Source organism: Pipistrellus kuhlii, unplaced genomic scaffold (genome assembly GCF_014108245.1).
Source record: "Pipistrellus kuhlii isolate mPipKuh1 unplaced genomic scaffold, mPipKuh1.p scaffold_m20_p_11, whole genome shotgun sequence".
Lineage (NCBI taxonomy): Eukaryota > Metazoa > Chordata > Mammalia > Chiroptera > Vespertilionidae > Pipistrellus > Pipistrellus kuhlii.
In genome coordinates, this window is record NW_023425416.1 from 51,540,851 (window position 1) to 51,560,541 (window position 19,691).

Sequence of the window (19,691 nt, forward strand, 5' to 3'; positions counted from 1 at the left end):
CTCAGTAAAGATTTGCTGAACAACAGATGAATCCACGATCAAAGGTATAACGTTTGAGGCAGAAAGCATACATCCTGGGATGATTCAGAGATGCTTTGGACTCCCGCAGTGAGGTGGTGATCTTTGTGCATCCAGTTAACATAACTTCCCATTATTAATAAATGTATTTTTAGTGGAACTGAGTTTTCAGGCCACTTATACAAACTGAAAAATAGACCATGACAAGGCAGAGAAAGGTATCAGTTTAGTTATGGAAAACGGCACCCATACCACTCTCTTCTAGATAACTAAGTGGAAGGATGTCTAAGAGATTCCAAACCAGAACCTTCAAATATACTAAAAAATATTTTTCCTAGAAAAGCATCTTTAAACATGTTCTTAGAAAATGTTTTTATTGATTTTTAGAGAGAGAGATGAAGGGAGAGGGAGAAGGGAGATAGAAACTTCTATCAGCTGCCTCCTGCATACCTCCTACTGGGGGTCGAGCCCACCACCAGGGGATGTGCCCTGACTTGGACTCTAACCATCTTTTGGTGCATGGGGTGACACTGAACCACAGGGCCACACCAGCTGGGCTAAACATGTTCCTATTATGGCTTATTCTACACCCAGTTAGGGCTGTTTTCCCTTTTTAAGGGATAAAAGGACTTATTCAAGATTAAGAGGAAGGAATATCTGGACACAGCATGCAAACAATTTAAGTTCACATTCTGGTTGCTGGAAACGTTTTCTCCTTGGTGTATGCCCTCTCTTTCCATCTCCCATCCCTCCAAAATGCCACCCCCACCCCATCTCTTTGCAGAGCTCTTCTTGGTCTTACCTTATGCTAGATGTGCCCTTAGAACAGGGGCTGGCAAACCACCCTTGGGCCAATTTTGGCCTGCAACCTGTTTTTGTAAATAAAGTTTTATTGCAACAGTCACCACCACTTGTCTATGGCTACTTTCTCAATACACAGGGCTGAGCCTAAACACAGACTCTGTCTCTTTACTGAGAGTTCACACCCTCCTGCAGCATGTCACCGAGATGCCCTCTGAACACCCAGGTCCCTTCCTGAGAAATATTCTTCTGTCACATCTGGAAAGTACAATTCTTAGTACTACATATGTTATCTTGAGGAATTATCTTTAAAAGTCTTAATAGGTTCATAGGATATAGTCCTCCAAAGGCAAAGAATGAAAAACTCCCCCCTGTGAGCTGGTGAATGACTGGGGAATTGGAGGAGGATTTGAAACCGGCAGACACCTCTGTGAGAGGGTGGCCGTGGGGGGAGGAAAAGCGGGCTATGGCCGGAGAGGCGTGTGCTTCTTACTGTGCTGACTTGTGATCACACGTGTGAAGCACTGAGTACCCAGCAGGCACTCAGAGAGGTGCCACAGCTGCCCATCCCCCAAGAAGGGAAAGTCAGAAGAGGACTCCGAAGGGTTGTTAGAGTAATAAACCAATACATGGGAATAGTTCAGCACCAGCGGTTAGCCAAGAAATAGAAACGAACGCTAATGAGATGCTAGATTCGTTAATTAAATTAGAAAAATTCTTAGTCTATTCACACAGGCTAGGGTTCAAGGTCAGTCATCCTGGCAGAGGCAGTGCTCCAGGGCTGGGGCAGCACTCTCCACTCAGCAGCGTCTCAAACGGGCCCACATTGGTGCCAACTCCAACCACCCCACAGGGGATAAATGTAACAACCCAAAATCACATTGAAAAAAAGTTTATTTAAAAAAGTTCTAGCAGCAAGAACAGTAACAAAACAAAAGGAGAGACTGACACACAAAACAGGAGGCTGTGTCCAAGGGGACTGCTCCGTCCTTCAATCGAGTTCTTTGTATCGAGCAAACATGACTCTTCGCACAGCGTCTCGGTATGTCTCGTTGGACTGTCTCTTGCTGGTTCTTCCGGGAGCCCCCACCCCGGGCCCCTTCATCCGGCCTTCAGTCTGTAAAAAAAAAGGCAAACTATGAGGCGGGCTCTAGGAATTCAATTTGCTTCTGAACCAGGTCGGATCAGGACACAGGAGAACTTTTTAGGTGTTTAATAAACGAAGACCTGCTGAAACCGGTTTGGCTCAGAGGACAGAGCGTTGGTCTGCGGACTGAAAGGTCCCAGATTCGAGTTCGGTCAGGGCATGTACCTTGGTTGCGGGCACACCCCCAATAGGGAGTGTGCAGGAGGCAGCTGATCGATGTTTCTCTCTCATCACGATGTTTCTAGCTCTCTATCCCCCTCTCCTCCTCTCTGTAAAAAATCAATAAAATATACTGAAAAAATAAAAATAAACGAACACCCAAGATGAATGAGGAGGGTGGTGATGCCATTATTTCAGAACTCAAAAGGCAACACCAGACACAGGAGAAGCTAGTCTATGCTGGCAATTCCAGAGGGGGCTAAGTCAACACAGCGTGGGCAATGCTTCCTTCCTCTTCCACCTTCTTTGTTTTTCCTGAAATCTGAGGGGCAGAGTCCTTCCTGGGAAAACAGGACTAACTTCGTGATCCTCAAATTTCAGCCATCAAAGACATGGTGACACGCCCGGCCGGTGTGGCCCAGTGGTTGAGCATCGACCTGTGAACCAGGAGGTCACTGGGTCACTGGTTTAATGCCTGGTCAGGGCACATGCTCTCCAGCAAGAAGCGCAGGAGGCAGCCAATTTTTTCTTGTGGATGTTTCTCTCTATCCCTCTCCCTTCCTCCTCTCTCTCTAAAAATCAATGAAAACATGTTAAATCCCTCTCTACATTTCACTGCTAGCTCCCACATTTTTACCAAATGATTCTTTAGCCTCAAACTCCCCAATTTCCTAAGGCCTCACCTGACTCTGTAAGAGTATGATGAGCCTCTTCTAACTTCTCTCTCCCATTCCCACCACCCAGCACACTGCCAAGGGTAAGCAGGCCCAGTCATAACCCCGTAACCAAGACCGAGGGCTCCTCAGCTCAGGTCCTTTGCCAGCAGCGGAGACCACACAGGTCAAAGGCAGGAACACAGCTCTGGGCCACACAGAGAGGAAGTTAAATATAGTCCAGGTTCATGCCAGCCCAACAAGACGGAAACCATTTCACCTCTTCCGCTGAAGCCAATCCGGGGTGGCCATATCCGGGCCCCTTCCTCCAACCAGCAGCCTGCTGGACACAGCCTCCTTTGCTGCTATTGTCCACATCTTCTTTATCAGCAGGTCTCCGATCACTGCAATGGAAGCAGACGTGCTCAGGTACCGTCACTTCCAACTGTTTGTTTGTGGGGATACAGAGGCGACCAAGACCGACCCCGTTCACAGGGAAGGGCGTGAGAAAATGCCAACAGCAGCTCTGGCACACCGAGCGGCCAGCGTGGGCGTGCACAGCAGCTGTGTGCTGAATACAGCACAGGAACACCGCCGGGAGGGCAGCACCGAAAGTGAAGAAATCCCGAGAGGGGACTCTGCCTGGGTGTGACCAACGAGGAGACGGTGAGCCAGAAGAAAGGTGCATGGGAGAACATGCTGTCCCAGAGAGGGGTGGAGGACTGGCAACCGGCTGCTCGTGCCAGACTGTGAACACCCTCTGGACATCTCGCCACATCAGGCCTCTGGACTTCACGCCTCGGGCGAAGACACCCGCTGAAAACCAGGTCTCCCTCCAGGCAATGCCACGCCACACAAGGCGAGCGTTAGGAGCCTCCTGCACACCAGGCATGCTGTGGCAGGGGAAAGAAGGGGCAAAGACTGCGAGCCGAGGGTGCGATTAAGGAGTTGGTTTGAAGGTGATGAGGAAGGGGCCAGGCTTTATCAGGACGGTGACCACTGGCTCCAGCGGATAAGGAGAAAGACTGGGTCAGAGCAGGGAGACCACGGCACAGTGCCATTACTACTCCGACAGGAACACAGCAAGCTCCCCAGCCCCGGAGTGAGTGACTGTTCAGGGTGAGAAGGGGTGTCCGAGGGGACAGGCCCAGGAGGTAAAGGAAACAGAACTGGTTCAGCTGGAGTCACAGGACTTGTTAGCCTGCTGTGGTGGCTGTGGCTTTGGGTGCCCTGGACAGTGCAGGTCAAGAGAGTACGCACAGAGGGCAGAGTCCTGGACAATCATCACCCAGAAAGGGACACGTGGGAAAGAAGATGGAGGGGGAGGAGAGCCGGGAGAAGTGGTGTGAAGGGCAAGGGAATAGAGGAGGCCTCCTTCTCCTGGTGAACCTGCACCTGTCATTGTCCAAGAGTTCCAACTGCAGAGAGTGGGTTTCCCCCTCCCCCGCCATGTGTCACAATGAAGGTCCCTCAGAGAAGAAGTCTGAGTGTGACATGCTTATCAGGCCCATGGCTGATGTGGGAGAAAGGGTTCCCAACCATGGCCATGCCAGCGCTGGCAGCCAGCCCGTCTGCCAGCAAACACGCCCCCTGGGAGCCAGGCGGTCAGAAGGCGGGGCCGCTCCTGCTCACGGAGGGAGACAGCCCTGCTCCCTGAGCAGACAGCAGCAGCCCCGCTGGAGGAGGGGTGGCTTCATGTTGGGTCCAGAGCTCCCGGCTTACCTGTCAGTCTCTCTGGAGTATTTCATTCGTTTTCTTTCCGGAGAGTCAAAAGATTGAAGCTTTTCTCTGCGATCATTTCCTCTTTCTTTAAACTTTCCCTGTTGGGAAGCAGAGCAGACCTGAGGGCAGAGAAGTGGGGAAGCCTCACTTTATTCCTGATTGTCTCATGTGAAGGCATTAACTGGCGGCCAGCGCTCGAAGCTCGGTCCTCCACACGCTGCTCGAGGAAGCAGTGGCTGCGGGTGTCGGGGAGGAACAGCTCCTACAGGCCCCGCAGGCAGGTTCCGGCCATCATGAGACCGGCCCTTGGCTGGGGCAGCTCGAGACTAGGCCGAGGCTGGCTAATTGTGTGGTCCAGTGGCTGTCACAGAAAGCTCCTCCCCTAGCAGCTTTAGCAGGAAAGGGGACCCCAGCAGCCCTGGCCAACACCCTGCACTGCTTTCAGAGCTGGGCAGGGAGGTGGAATGCTGTTTATCTGATTACTCAGAAACCCTGAGCACCACCTTAAAATGTACCAACTCTATTAAGATGTCACATATACACAACGAAGTGCCCTCGTTTCAATGGAGGTGAGTTGAGAACTGTTCCATTGTCTTTTAGGGCCTCCTGGTTCTCCGTCTTCAGCACAGCCCAGAACTCTACACCAGAAAGCAGAGCCAAGGCCTAAGGTCCGGAGCTTACCTCCCGCTCTCTCCTCTCCAGGTAGGCGAGCTCCTGCTCCGACTGCTTTATCTTCCGGTGGATTTCCAGGTTTTGCTGAGAAGAGGGAGAGAAGGCGTTCTGAAGCAGGTCTAGAACGAGGGTCCAGAAAGCCTCCCGGCCTTTCCCCGGAGCTGCTGCAGGCCTGGGCTCCTCTCCTGACCAGTCCCCGAGGGGCCACGATACCCTGCCAGGACCCCTCCCTGACGGGGTTACAGGCTGCCTGCCACACGGCTTAGTCATGTGGGTGGCAAAGAGGGGACTTCACTCTACTTCTAAGATGTAAAAGACACAACTGGTCTGTATCTCTTTACCCAGGATACCAATGACAGGAGGGCAATCAGCACACAGGGAGGAAAACCAAATGCCCACATGCTCTGCCTATTCCCCAGCACCCAGCACTGTTCATTTCAAGCCCCCGGAGAAACACTAAAGGAAGCCATGGCCTTAAGAGAGCAGACTGCTGTGAGGGTCCCCTCCCAGGCACATGGGAGAGGAGGCAGAGGGGTCTGGGTGGCGCGCTCCAGGACAGGGAGCGTGCGGGCCTACCTTCTCCCGCCCTAGCCAGTCCATCTGTGGGTCTAGCAGAGGGCTAGCTTCTTTATCTTGACAACTACCCTTTGTCCCTCAGCCATTTATTGTTTTCATCAGAAAGCCGAAATGTAAATGTCCGTCTGCCATCGCAGAATTTGAAAAGACTGAAGGGACTTGGAGGAGGGAGGGGTGTCGCAGGGACTGTCAGAATCCCAGACACTTTGGGGAGCCTCCAGAGGCAGCTGGGAGATGTGCGTTACTGAAAGTAGAGTTGCTTGGCTGCCAGCCACAGAAGGCGTGGCTTGTGTGGAGGGCGAGTCTAAGCCACCCCTCACAGAGGGTGAGGAGTCGTCCCTCCACAGCGCCAGTCCACCTGGGGGCTGTCTGTCCACAATCTGGCTCCTGGTCAGCACATACAAACAGGACGGCCACAGAGGCCGAGGCGTGTCAGTGAACGCAGCAAGGCTCCCGGCAGCCCCTCATTACGTGAAGAGATGGCAGAATGTGGCCCAGGGGAAGCTGCCCGTCCCAGCCAGACGCAACAGGGAAGCCTCAAGTACCACTGCAGAGGGGCCTGTCTGAGGCCCAATCGCTAGGTAACCACAGAGCTAAGGTGAGAAGCCCAGCTCCTGTTCACGCACGTGGCGCCCTGTCCCAGCCCCACTGCTTGCCCTGGGCCTGAAGTTTCCTAAAAGTGGCACACTTAATACTCATGAACAAAGGGAGGAGCAACTTATCCCGGAAGGGGCCTGATTTAATCCTGGGAGCGAAGAGGGGGCAGCTGAGGAAGGGCGGCATATGCCTGTTCAGCCCCCGAATGCTCAACGCTCGTGGATAGTAAGCGTTACCATGCGAAAGGCCAGGGCCCGCTCCCATACCTTGTGCAGGTCTGAGAGCTGCTGGTGCTTGATCAGAACGTCTCTATTGGGAAACTGCCTCCTGCAGAGCAGGCAGGCCAGCTTGTTCCAGTCCGTGAGCTTGTCTTCTTCATTCTCCTTCTTGCTCAGCTCCTCCTGCTGCGGGGGCGGCGCTGTGCGGGGCTGCGGAGGCGGGGGCTGCTCCTCCTCTTCCTCCTCCTCATAGTCGCTGTCTCCTCCATACTCACCCAGCAGGCCAATCAGGGGGTTAACCACCTTGGGCTGAGGAAGAGGGCCAGGGATTAACACCAAACGGAACCTATATTCTGGGCCCGTCTTTCTGGACATTCTCATCTGGTCTTCTCGTTTCTTCTTTCAGTTTGAATAGGGAACTGGGTTCAGGATAGCCCACTGACCATACCGCTCATTTCCCAGATGGAGGCAACATGGCCGAGCCTGACTGTTGTCCTGCTCACTGAGATGGAGACAGAACCAGGACCCTAGCGACAGAAGAGCGAAGAGAAGGAAGAGGGAGGAGAGCGGAAGGAGAACACAGAAAGAGTCACGACCTTACAAGTTTCAGAGGAAGAACTACCACCACCACCACCAAGTCACTGTAGCCTGGAGAAAGGAGGGAGACTAAGATCGCAGCAATCCCCAGACTAGGAGGTGGCCGAAAGCAACGACGGACAGCGGAGCAGGCAGGGCTTTTACCGGTAGCTCACAGAAAACCTAGGTCAGAAGGTAAGGTCACTGGCCTGTGATCAATCAAAAGTAAAAACTAAACCAAGTTACTACTGTTATGGAGTGGGGGGGAAAGGATCATTCACTGGTTGATTCTTTTTATTTGTTTTTTGTTTGTTTCTTAAAATTTAATAAATCTTTATTGTTCAGATTACAATTGTTCCTCTTTTTCCCCTCCATCCAGTTTCCACCCCACTTTCTGCCCTTACCTCCCCCCCACTGTCCTCATCCATAGGTGTATGCTTCTTCTTCATTTTTTTTAAAATATAAATTTTATTGATTTTTTACAGAGCGGAAGGGAGAAAGATAGAGAGCTAGAAACGTCGATGAGAGAGAAACATCGACCAGCTGCCTCTTGCACACCCCCTACCGGGGATGTGCCCGCAACCAACATACATGCCCTTGACCGGAATCGAACCTGGGACCTTTCAGTCCGCAGACCGACGCTCTACTGCTGAGCCAAACTGGTTTCGGCGGTGTATGCTTCTTGTCCAGTCTCTTCCCACACCCCCGTTCCCCTTTCCCCTGAGAATTGTCAGTCCACTCCCTTTCTATGCCCCTGATTCTATTATATTCACTAGTTTATTCTGTTCAGATTTTTTTTATTTTTAATATGTATTTTTATTGATCTCAGAAAAGATGGGAGAGGGAGAGAGAGAAACATCAATGATGAGAGAATCATTGATTGGCTGCCTCCTGCACATTCCCTACTGGGGATTAAGCCCACAACCTGGGCATGTACCCTGACCAGGAATCGAACCCTGACCTCCTGGTTCATAGGTCAACGTTCAACCACTGAGCCATGCAGGCCAGGCTCATTGGTTGGTTTTTGTATGTGCCCTAACTGGGGACAGAACCTGCACCTTGGCATACTGTACGATGCTCTAACCAACTGAGCTACCTAGCCAGGGATGAGACTACCACACTGAGGCATCTAACAAACAGGTGCCACTGTTAGCCACTGTTCATTTGGGCCAGCAGCAAATGTAAAAATGACCAACCACCACTCCACACACTCTTAGGCAGCACAACAGACAGGAAGCACCAGGCCAGAACAATGGGTTCCGTTGACCATTTAGAAGAAAAGAATGAACAAGACCAAGATTAGAACTTAAAAAGGGCCAGGCAGTCCCTGCTCCGGAAAATGGAGTGTGTGTGTGTGGGGGGGGGGACGGGGACGGGGACGGGGACGGGGACGGGGACGGGGACGGGACGACACGGCACAGAAAATGGCCTCTGCTTCCAGGTAAAGCACTAGAGCAGGCAGTGTGCCCCATGTACTTGCTGGGAGACCAGAGCTAAAGGACCGACGTCAAAGCGAGGCTCCGTTCGCACCCGAAGCCAGCCCAGCCCGGTGCCCCCGCTCAGCCTCACCGGGGGAGGACTCTCTTCCTTCTTCACCGTGGGGGGCAGGGGCTTCTTAAAAACATCCTCTGGGGGCGCCGTCTCCTCATTGGCGTCTTCCTGAAACTGACAGAATCCAGGTAATTCTCATACAAGTCAGGTTAAGAATTGTTATGATTTCAAAATAAAACACACACACACATTTAGTATGTTATTTAGTGATTACTGTATGTCAGGAACTTAAGGGAATAATTTAAACGGAGAAATAAAATGCTAAGTGCTGTACATTATGACAATATAAGATCAGAAAGCAGAGACAAACAATGCCAAAATGACAAAGAAAATAAGGGTACACGTTTACTGAGAATTTCTACTAAGCAGGCGTGAAAATAATAATTAAAAATGGTATCCCCGCTACAACCACACTATGGAGCTGTGTATACAGAGGCAGCACTGAAGAGGGAAGGCAGCCAGCGAAACTGGAGTGGAGGAGCTGGGGTTTGAGCTGAGTCCCAAAAGAGAGAAAGAGACCCTGCCTGCTGGGCAACTCTACCCTCCGACCCAAGCACCCTGTGCAGGGACCCGTGTTTCTGCCTGTAGCTCTGGCTGAAGAGAGAGCAGATGGCAGGTCCCTCACCCTCGGCCCGCTGCGGTCCTTCTTCTCCTTGCTGTCCCTTTTGGACGTCTCTTTCTTGCCACCCAACTTGCCCTGGCTGGCTGGCTTCCTCTCCCGGCTCTCCTCCTCCTCGGGGGACCCCGGGTCCTGGGGCACATAGACTTCTTGCTGTAAGACAGTGGGAACAGATAAGTCTACAGGGTGTTTCACCTTCCCAGTGGTGTCAGGGCTTCGGAGCAGTTCCCTCTGGAGGAAAGAACAGTTCTCTCACTCCTAAGTCTAAGCAGAGACACATCAGGCCAGGTGACAACCCACTCCAGGCGTAGGACACCACCAAGCAACCCACTGTCCCTTCTAAGAGCAGCACTGCTCCAGCCACAGGCACTGACTGTCCACACAGGCAGTTCGTATAAAGGCCATCATCTTCAAATCCACTCAATAAATAAATCTCCTCGAGGGGAGACCTGGCCTTCTTAAGTCCCTGACAGAGCGAGCAAAGCCCAGCACTCACCTGGGTGGTGGGGTCATAGTAAGTCCCCGCCAAGGGGTCATAATAGTAGCCAGTTGCCGAGTCATAGATGTAGCAGTCCGATGATGCTAGAGGGAATACAACCGGCAGTGTCAGTCCCCGCCAACGGCTGACCAACCACGAGGCTGGCACCTGAACAGGAGCAGAACCTGTAGGTGGTGCTCTCTGAATGAGCACCCCTCTTGCCAGCTCTGTGACCACAGACCTTAACGCGCAGTCCAGCCAAAAGCACACACAATAGAGACAAAGCAAAGGTCACTCACACTGCTGTCCTTGTCGATTTGACTCGGAAGACCAGTCGGAGTTTCTGCCACCTCCCCTCCTGTCTCGGAAGTATTTTTTGCCCTGTCACAGAAAGGCAAGTGAAGAGAATGGAACGTCCACAGCCACTAACCTTTAGAGTCACCCCTGGAGAGGCTCAGCAGAGCACTCACTCCCCAACTGCTGACGCCTACCTGATAGTAGTGGTCAGAATGGTCCCCAGAATCATTTCTGCAACAAAGGACACAACATGTCATGTGCCTGCCACCAAAGGTCCCCTGAGAAGTGCCCAACCCTACAGACCGGCCAAAGACACTCCTTCCCCCCTTTGCAGGGAAGGAGCCGCCCACAGCAAGCAGTTCTGCTGTGCAGACTCCTGAGGGGAGGAGCAGCGGCACTTCTGGAGCCTCTGATGGAGCAAAACAGCAACTGAGCCAAAGGTGCAAGAGGCAGACAGGTCCCTCCTGTACGCGGCCACTCTGACGGAGCCATTGCAGTTACCATGGCTGGGCCACGATGAGGGAAGGAGTAAGAGGAAGCCGAGCCCCCGGGGCTCTGGGAGTGTGAACGGGGAGGGGAGGGGAGGAGGGCAGGACAGCATTTTCCTAGCATTCCCAGGGGCAAGGTGGAAGCAGACTGTCCTGCAATCCAACAGGGCAGCGTCACTTGCACCCGAAAGAGCTAGGCAGCCCCAGAGGAAAGGACTGAGGTACCGGGACTACAGGGCGGGACCCAGAGCCAGACCGAGCCGGCTCCAGGAAAGAGAACCGAGCATCCACAGAGGAAGGCATCCTGCCTTACTCTGCCTCTCCAGCAGGAACAGGCGTTTCCTCCCAATCTCCATGGAGGCAGCAGGGACCGCCCACCCGCTGCCGTACCTGCGTTTCCCAGTAGCCAGGTTGACAGCTACCATCTTCCCATCAATGCTAAACGGGGGATCGAGGTTCTGCAGGATCTTGACTACACGAAGAGCTTCCTGGGGAGCAAAGACACGTGTGAACCCCAAGAGGAAAGGCCTGTCCTCGGAAGGAGCCTGACGCGGGCTTCCCTCTCAAAAGGAAAGGTTCCTGGACCGTGTGCTCTGGCCGGAGCTGACCGGAAGGGCCCCGCAGAAACAGACTCCTGCCCGGAGTGGCCTCGGTTTCTTTCTTTTCGAATCGGACAACACTGCACTGTGACACAGGCTTAGGGTTTGTCCAGAGGAGACGACAGCACAATCAGTTCAGATTTGTGATTTTGCTTTTTGTTTTTTATCAGCTTCTCATATAAATGTCAGAAATCCAAATCCTTTATTTTAGGCTGCAGCTGTCCCCACCGCGGATCCAGTTTACGAAGCCTCCTGCGGCCTCTGAGCACGAGATCTGTGCCGTACCAGTGAGTGTTATTACTAGCTGATGTCACGTCCAGGGAAAAGGCCCCGCAGCTAAAAATTCAAGTCATAAGAATCGACAAAAGCAACTCTGAGGAAAGAGGGTGTCCTGTGACCACCCGGTTGGGGAAAACGGGGGGAGCAATGAGAGAACTCACTGAACTCTGAGAGCTCAGCGCTCGGACTCTCCAGTGACTGAGCTCTGGTGGTTCTGTTCTAGCTGGACGCGGAGAGGCACAGACCAAGGTGGACGGAACCACTCGCAGCCTCCCAGTCCCACGGGCAGTCACTTCACCGGAATGACTCAAACCCAGAGTCCCTAGGCCACTGCGGGGACACTCACGGCGTGGGAGTCGAGGTCAATGAAGCCGTAGGTGTGGCCCATGGGGCCGGTTCTGTTCTTGATGATCCGGACGTTGGCAGTGGTCAGGTGGACGTAGGGCTCCAGCACTTCCACGATCACCTCAGGGGGTGTGGATCGGTAGATGCGCTTGAGCATGATGGCTGAACAGACCGTGAGGAAAGACACAGAGAGGTTACCTCCGGAGGCTGCAAGCCTGGCTGCCCTTCGTTTTTTTTAACTGTGGATACTTCTTGCTCTAGCGAGGCTGCCTCTGTAACCAACGCTAATCAGATAAATGCCCGGCCTCTGTTGCACCAGCACTTAGAAATCTGCAATGAGGCCTTGCTGCATATGAACAGGAACTTGCTCCTGGAGGATGGAGGTCCCTTTAACTAGAACAGCAGGCCCAGGAGAGCAGGCCCTACCATTAGGCTGAGCAGCTGTGCGAGAGCGAGGGGAGTGGTGGTCCCCAGCCACAGCACAGGCCGGCCGACCCCCACCTCGGGGTCACAATCTGGCACAAGCCCCGACAAAGCACTTACTTTTGCTCTCCCCATCCTGGCGTGTCTCCCCAGACCACGGATCCTTCTCTCGGTCTCTTCGGAAGCTGAGCCCTTCCCTGCGAGAGGGAGGCGGGTACCGATCTGCTTCTTTCTTTTGATGTCCCGAGCGTGGCTCTTGTCCTTCTTCCCGCTTCTTGGGCACCTGTTCCTTGTCAGCGGACCTTGGGGACTGGCTGGGTTGCTTTTCTGATGGCGGTGGGAGGGGCGTTTTCTGAAGCTGAGGGTACGTCACTAAGTCCTGCTTCACGTCTGTCCCTAGAGGAACAGAAACAGAATCTCTGGCAGGCTTTATCCAAAAGCACTGCTGCTCGGGCCCCTCCTCTCCGCCGAAAGGTGCTGGTCCCAGAGTACTTTCACTGTCTCAGGAGCGCCTGCACAAAGTGCCCTGGCAGATTGTACTCAGGGCTAATGAGCACAGGAAAGTTTACAGAAGGAACTTCCCAAGTATCAAAACTTAATATGGGCCCGGCCGGTGTGGCTCAGTGGTTGAGCGTCAACCTGTGAACCAGGAGGTCACGGTTCAATTCCCAGTCAGGACACATGCTGGGGTTGTGGGCTCCATCCCCAGTGGGGGACGTGCAGGAGGCAGCTGATCAATGATTTTCTCTTCTCATTGAAGTTTCAAATCCTGCCCCTCCTCCTCCCGCCACTTCCTATCTGAAATCAATTTTAAAAAATTTAAATATTGAGTATTCTGTCACTTCCCAAACATTTATATACAAGTCCTTCATGAGACCTTGGACCTAACTATTATAATCAATGAAAAGAATAGATTTGGTGACAAAATTACTAAAATATAACTCTTGCTAGAAGTTTGGCAGAAACATATATCCCAAATGTGTGTCTAGGAGCCTTGCTTCTGCTAGGGTTATGACACAGGACAGCTGTCTCCAATTCTGTAAGACCACGGCCTCCTCTCCTCTGGCGAAGCTAGGAATACACCTACCTGCATACATGTTGTTTATATGTAAAAAATTACAGCAGGCAAATATAAATGATTCATTACCAGTCTTCCTATAGGAGAACAATCTATCCAGTTAATTATGGGCACATTTTTGCAATTAATCATTCTTAGAGGGTTCATAGGAAGCCATGAGACTCAAAAGGAGACATTCTAGGGGCCACACAGAGATGGATGGCAGCGACGGCACCTGCGCTATGCTTACACGGAAGGCTGTCTCAGCCCGGGGTTTTAGAAACCGTCATTCACTTGTTAGAACAGACTGAGAAAAACCATTTTGCCTTATCTGGTCACCTAAGCAGCTAACAGCTGAGCTGTGTGCTCACATTCCCGCCTGTGGGAAATGTCGAGCGTGCCTTCCCGAGACTGTCACCGCGCCTGCGGACGCAGCCCTGCAGGCAGCCTCCGGCCCACCTGTGGGTGTGAGGCCGCACAGAAACTGCCTGCGTCCTGCACGGGACTGTGTGATGGCCATGCCTGGCTTTCCTCAGGGGCCATGTCAGAAAGGGGCAGTGAGTCACTGCTGCAGGGCTGCTGCATGGGCGCCTTAGGAGCTGCTTAAAGGGGGTCCACCTAGAGCTTTTCTGGAAAAAGTTACTTTAAAGTCAAGTGCTGAGAGCTGATAGGTTATTCCTCTATAAAACAGCACACACCCTCAATCCTGATTACTTCCTCTTGTCTACTGTTTACTATTACTTCAGCAAATGTTTTCCTGTCAAAGACCCTGCAAAGTTTACATCGAGTGCAAATGAGAAAATACTAATGATAGCAAGTGATTCCCAATAACTTCAGAGAAGCAGGGAAGGGGTCACAGTAGACTCTTTCCCAACCTAACATCCTCAGACGCTCCCCGAACCCACCAACACCAACTTCTGGTCAGCTGCCCATTGAGCACCTCAGGCTGAGTGCAATGCAGCTCTCCCTGGAGGCCTCGGAGATCTCAGCCATCCACTAGCGGCCTCCTGAGGTGAGAAGTCACACTGCACTTCCAACTTCTCAGGGCGACTGCTCCACAGCCAAGGAAGGGCAGACACGCGTCTGCTCAGTGCAAAGGTAAGACCACGCCGCCACCCCACTCACCTTCCCTCGGGCACTTGCAGATTGAGCAGGAAGGTCGGTGTCCAGCAGTGGGGGCCTTACACTGCAAGAGAAAGAAGTCAATCTGACTACAAATATTTTTTAAAACCGAACGCATACCCAACGTATGGGAATCACTTTTGGGCCTGGAACACATTAACTCAATTTACATGATTTCTAATGGAGAAATGATTCATTTCCAAACAAATGGCTCTCGAACAGTCTTCTGGACTAAGTTACGTCATTCCACAAAGTGTTTCCCACGGCAGGCCAGAATTGGGCCGCAGGCAGAAGCGGGAAACCGGACTGCTGGGGACTGAACCCTGGCCTCCAGTTCACCGGAAATGAACAAGGAGCTCTGCCCTTGGCAATGCCCGCTGCCAGCAGCGTTCCTAGAGACACGGAGGAGCTGCGGTGCCAGGTCCTCACTCCTGAGGAAAGGAACTGCCGCACTTACCCGTTTGCAGTACCAACAATCCAGGCTGGGTACATACTCGAGGGTGACCTCTTTGTCATGGATCATCAGCGTTCCCTGTGGAGACAAAGAGAAGCCATCGACATCAACCCTCAGAGAAGCGGAGAGACAGGAAGGCACAGACAGCCTGCCGGTCCCCAAGCGGGAACCTCTTACAAAGAGTGAGCTTTCATCAACAGGAGCCCACGGCTGCTTTCAGCCACCACGTAGGCAGTGGCGGAGCAAGCCGAGCTCCGGACGGGAATGCGAGGAGGAGGTATCGGTCTTCAGCCTTGGCTCCTGCAGGCTGGGCTGTGCCCGGGCAGGTGAGGCCCGTCTGCTCCTCCGGAGCCCCGGTGCACACTCCCTTGTGTGCCAGCTCTTCCCCCCCTGGCAGAGCTAGCTCACTACCCACAGCAAACTCTTCCTATGCAGCCCGGAGGCCCGGAGCCCTCACCGTCTTCTTCCCGAGGCTAACTCCAAATTCCTTGGAGAGGGAGGGCGGGCTCTAACTCCGGGGCCTGGAAACTTCCTTCGGAAAACTGGCAAAGCACCAGGAGAAAGAGGCACAATATGGAAGACAGGAAGGAGGTGGCAGCTTCACAGAAGCTCACATCCTCACACCTGGAAACGGAGTGGCTGGGGGCAGTGGCCGCAGCATCACCCTGGCTTGGAGCCTACAGAGTGAGCCGCCATGAGAGCTGAGAACCAAGCATGGCAAATAAGCACTTTGGGAAAGTCTGGCACAGGATGGGGGCAGGGCTCAGCAAGCCGCAGTAAACTGAGTCTGCAGGCTGATGCTCTATCCACTGAGCCAAACCGGCTAGGGCGGACCTCAGTTTCTTGCATGGATCCATACATCTGTCATATAATGATTTACCTCTCTGCTTTTCACACCAAAAGAATCAAGAAAATACATAGAGCCCTAACCGGTTTTGCTCAGTGGGTAGAGCGTCGGCCTGGGTACTGAAGGGTCCCAGGTTCAATTCTGGTCAAGGGCATGTACCTTGGTTGCAAGCACATCCCCACTAGAGGGTGTGCAGGAGGCAGCTGATGGATGTTTCTCTCTCAATGTTTCTAACTCTCGATCTCTCTCCCTTCCTCTCTGTAAAAAGATCAATAAATAAATGTAAAAAAAAGAGAAAATACATAGAATAAAATTACTGTCTTGTCAAAAACCAAAGAACTGCCAGCCTACCCAGGCCCTAGAATCTGGTCTCTCAGCAACTGTTTCCTGGCTGAGTCTCAAGGCGGGGAGATGACGATAATAAACATTTGCTAACATTTATTAGGTGCTTACTCCGAGCCAGAAACTGATAAATTCGCTGTAGTATTAATATTTAATTCCCAAAATGATCCATGAGGCAACATCACCAGCATCTCACAGACAAGGAAACATGCCAGAGAGGAAAGGCAACTGGGGAAAGGCTGAGCCAGGCCCACATGTGGATCACAGAAAAGGGCCCCCTGCCCTAGTCCCCAACTCCTGCTCAGTATGAGGGGGAGGAGCCGGCCCAGGAGAGCTCTGCAGGCAGGGAGGTGAGGGGATGGCACCGTATCCTTCCACCTGGAGGCAGTCTCTCACGTCATTTAAACCATGGATTCTGGGCCGGGCAGTGCGGCTCAGTGGTTGAGCGCTGTCCCACATATCCGGTTGTTGGTTTGGTTCAATTCCCAGTCAGGGCACATGCCCAGGTTATGGCCCAATAGTGGGTATGCAGGAGGCAGCTGATTGATGTTTCTCTCTCCCCACCTCCTTTCCTCTCTCTGAAATAAAAAACAAAACAAAACACCCTAAATTTGAATCCTGCCTCTACTCCATGACCTTCAGCAAGGTCCTTAACTTGTTTGCACTTAAGTTTCCTCCTCAGTAGAGATGACAGTATCTACTTCATAAGGTGGTTACGACAATTAAGAAAATTAGCATGTGAATGAGCTCAGCAATGCGTTTAGACCCACTGTGCCAGACCAGAGGGAGCGGCCGGCAGGGGAGACAGCAGGGTCAGCAGCCTCCGCTCTGCTCCAGCGCCCTGCCTTGCTTGTCAGGGAGTTGGCTCACAGCTCCTCCCACCCAGGGGAAGATCACACCTCCACTGGGAAGGGTCGCTACACGTCAGATCCTGCACCTTTATGGCAACTCAGTGTTAGCTGCCAATCGCTGGGCCAAATCTTAGCAACCAGGCTCCATGTCCTGGCTTTTATTGTCAGTGCCTGCACAGAAGAGGGACTAATGCTGTGAACAAGAGTGATGGCCCCAGCACCCCGGAAAACTGGAGGGAGCACCGCTGTCAGACACGTCGTCCACCCGCCACGGAACGTGCAGGCTGCCACTGGAACGGGCACCCTGGCGAGTGACAGTCACTGCAAATTCTGACCTCACCACCTGGCATCAGCACTGCAGGGCTTTCTAAGGCAAGGAGCACTTACACTTCGCAGGGAGCCAGCGTGCTGCCAGGAGCTGTGGGGAGCTGCCGTTGAAGGCAGGGACCCGGCAGAACCCTCACTGACACAGCGACCCTGAGATTACCGTCACCTTCTATATTCTAAAGGCAACGGTTCTTATCCTCAGGGTCCCTACCACTGAGGCAGCTAGAAACCGCTGCTACAGGTGGGGAGCGCTGTTTTAGTAAGAATGCACTCAGCTTGGAGGAGAGCCATGGTTCATCTCTGAGCCCCCTGCTGCTGCTGTTCACAGGCAGCGGGACACACGCCCCTGCCCTGCCTCCTGAAGCACTGCGAGTGGGATTAACAACCGGGGAGGATGGCGTCACCCCTTTGTGCTGCCCACTTTTAATTGCCTATTATCTACCGTCTGCACACAATAGGATTTTATTAATCACTTGAACCATTGGGTCATTTATTAAGCTACTGAAGGAAAGGCACCGGAGAGTCCATGAGTCTGATGAACCAGATGTGGCTGCAGAAGAGGCACCCCCTCTCTCGGGAGTGTGAGATTAGGTTAAATTAGATTACCACCTGGTAAAATCCGACCGAGCCCACAGCTCTCACCTGACAGTCACACACACATGTTCCTACATCCGCCTTAAGTGGTCTGAATGTGAAGCTTCAAAAAGCTAGAGATAGTCTGGCCAGTGTGGCTCAGTGGTTGAGCATCGACCTGTGTACCAGGAGGTCACAGTTAGATTCCTACAGATTGATGTTTCTCCCTCTCCCTTCTTCTCTCTGAAGTCAATTATTAAAAAAAAAAAAAAAAAAAAAAAAAAAAAAAAAAAAAAAAAAAGGCTAAAAGATAATGCCCTCCTGAAGACCAAAGTCAGTCCTTCCTCTCCACCTCAGGGACACTGTAGGGGAGCAATCTGGGTGTGAGGCTGCTGAATTCAACATCCACATTTCCATTTCCCTTAATTTTAAAAAATTGATTCAGAGAGAAAGGGAGAGGGAGAAAGAGATAGAAATATCGATGATGAGAGAGAAACATTGATTGGCTGCCTCCTGCATGGATCGAGCCCATAACCCAGGCATGTGCCCTTGACCAGAATCGAACCCAAGACTCTTCAGTCTGCAGGTCAACACTCGATCCACTGAGCCAAACCAGCCAGGGCCATTTCCTTTTTTGTTGCTGCTCTTGCAGCCTTTATAATTTATAAGTCCATTTTGTGACTCAACCTTGAGTGAGGAAAGTGAGACTCCCCTGTGCTTGTGCTGGCTGATAACCAGCCACAGACTGTGAAGGTAGTGGAGGAACAAGAGAAATGGACACAACCTTTCTGGCCAGGAGCTTTGCCTCTTTGTTCAAGTCACAGGGAAACTTTGTACTTTGTACATAATGGACCGTCTGGTTGATGCATGGAGAGACAGGATCAAAAAGCAGGGAAAACGCATGTGAGCCTGTGAATACACCTCACACCGGGAAATGGGCAAGCCCTCTTTGCAGATCTGTGCTTCTTCCAAGCACACGATGGGAGGATCGGCTTACTGGCGCTGAGAACTGTACTGTTTATCCGAGATAGTAATCTTTATTCGCACAGCAATTACGATGTACAAAGCATTCTTCACAAATGTCAACTCGCTCAAGCCTCCTAAGTAGGACATACATGAAACCTGCTTCCACACGGAGAGTATGGCTGGGGTCCCTGGAGCAGCCGGCCGACATTAGAGCTTGTTAGCAACACAGAGAGGTACAGCAGGTACCTCTTTTCCCCGTTACTGCTTCTTGGTTTGATTCCGTTTTTAAACTTCCTGGGAGTCAGCCACCTCATCACACTTGCCACACCCAAATGACTCGATAAAGACACACAGATAAAGGCTAAAGAGTTCACAAGCAACGGACCAGGGAGTTAGAGACCTGCTTCTCGACAGCTCTGCCCCCCCCCCCCCCCCCCCCCGCCTCCCCCCGCCCCTCCAGGCGGTCCTCATGCGCTCGCACACCTGCAGTTACTTAGGTGCAGTGCCTAAGAGCCTGCTAGGAAGTAGCTGCTGCCAGAAGTTTCAACCATCGTGACGGAGAATAAAGAGGAACAAAACAGCAGGTACAGAACAGAAGTGTCATTTCTCTTAGTATAAAAGAGTAGTTTTAATATAAATCTTTTGCAAAACAACTAGGCGCATTCTTGTTGGTGCGGGATATGTTAGATTTCAAACATTTTGTCAAACTCGCTATTCCCAAAGGCCAAATCCAAACGGAGGCAGAACAAGGAGAGGAGAAGGAAGCTGAGGGAAGCACACACAGGCTCTGTGACACCTGACCGCCGTCCCTCTGCTCATCTGGCCTCTCCCCAGCAGGCTCTGCGCTGCCCTGAGCGGCCAGGAGATGGGGCCCTGGCGGGACCTCCCCTGGGTACAGACCCCACTTCGGGATCGAGTTAAGACGGACGGGCAG

The 19,691-nt window shown here is 52.4% G+C and overlaps 1 protein-coding gene across 4 annotated transcripts in view; it reads right to left on the minus strand.

Annotated features, from left to right (window-relative positions):
* Nucleotides 1–1,695: 1,695 nt before the first annotated feature.
* RBM6 (RNA binding motif protein 6) overlaps nt 1,696–19,691 on the minus strand; it is a 61,399-nt gene continuing 43,403 nt past the window's right edge. Inside the window, exons 7-21 of one of the 4 annotated variants that reach the window (XM_045579572.1) lie at nt 14,855–14,929; nt 14,401–14,461; nt 12,339–12,614; nt 11,797–11,957; nt 10,963–11,060; nt 10,279–10,315; nt 10,087–10,168; nt 9,806–9,891; nt 9,316–9,462; nt 8,709–8,798; nt 6,612–6,872; nt 5,182–5,256; nt 4,501–4,619; nt 3,059–3,182; nt 1,696–1,936 (exon numbers count right to left, since the gene is read on the minus strand). In XM_045579572.1, coding sequence (XP_045435528.1) covers nt 1,811–1,936; nt 3,059–3,182; nt 4,501–4,619; nt 5,182–5,256; nt 6,612–6,872; nt 8,709–8,798; nt 9,316–9,462; nt 9,806–9,891; nt 10,087–10,168; nt 10,279–10,315; nt 10,963–11,060; nt 11,797–11,957; nt 12,339–12,614; nt 14,401–14,461; nt 14,855–14,929 — 1,818 coding nt within the window. In that variant the 3' untranslated portion in view covers nt 1,696–1,810. Of the gene's footprint in view, nt 1,937–3,058; nt 3,183–4,500; nt 4,620–5,181; nt 5,257–6,611; nt 6,873–8,708; nt 8,805–9,315; nt 9,463–9,805; nt 9,892–10,086; nt 10,169–10,278; nt 10,316–10,962; nt 11,061–11,796; nt 11,958–12,338; nt 12,615–14,400; nt 14,462–14,854; nt 14,930–19,691 lie in introns of all 4 variants that reach the window. The other 3 variants (XM_036432199.2, XM_045579571.1, XM_036432201.2) reach the window with 3 other exon arrangements.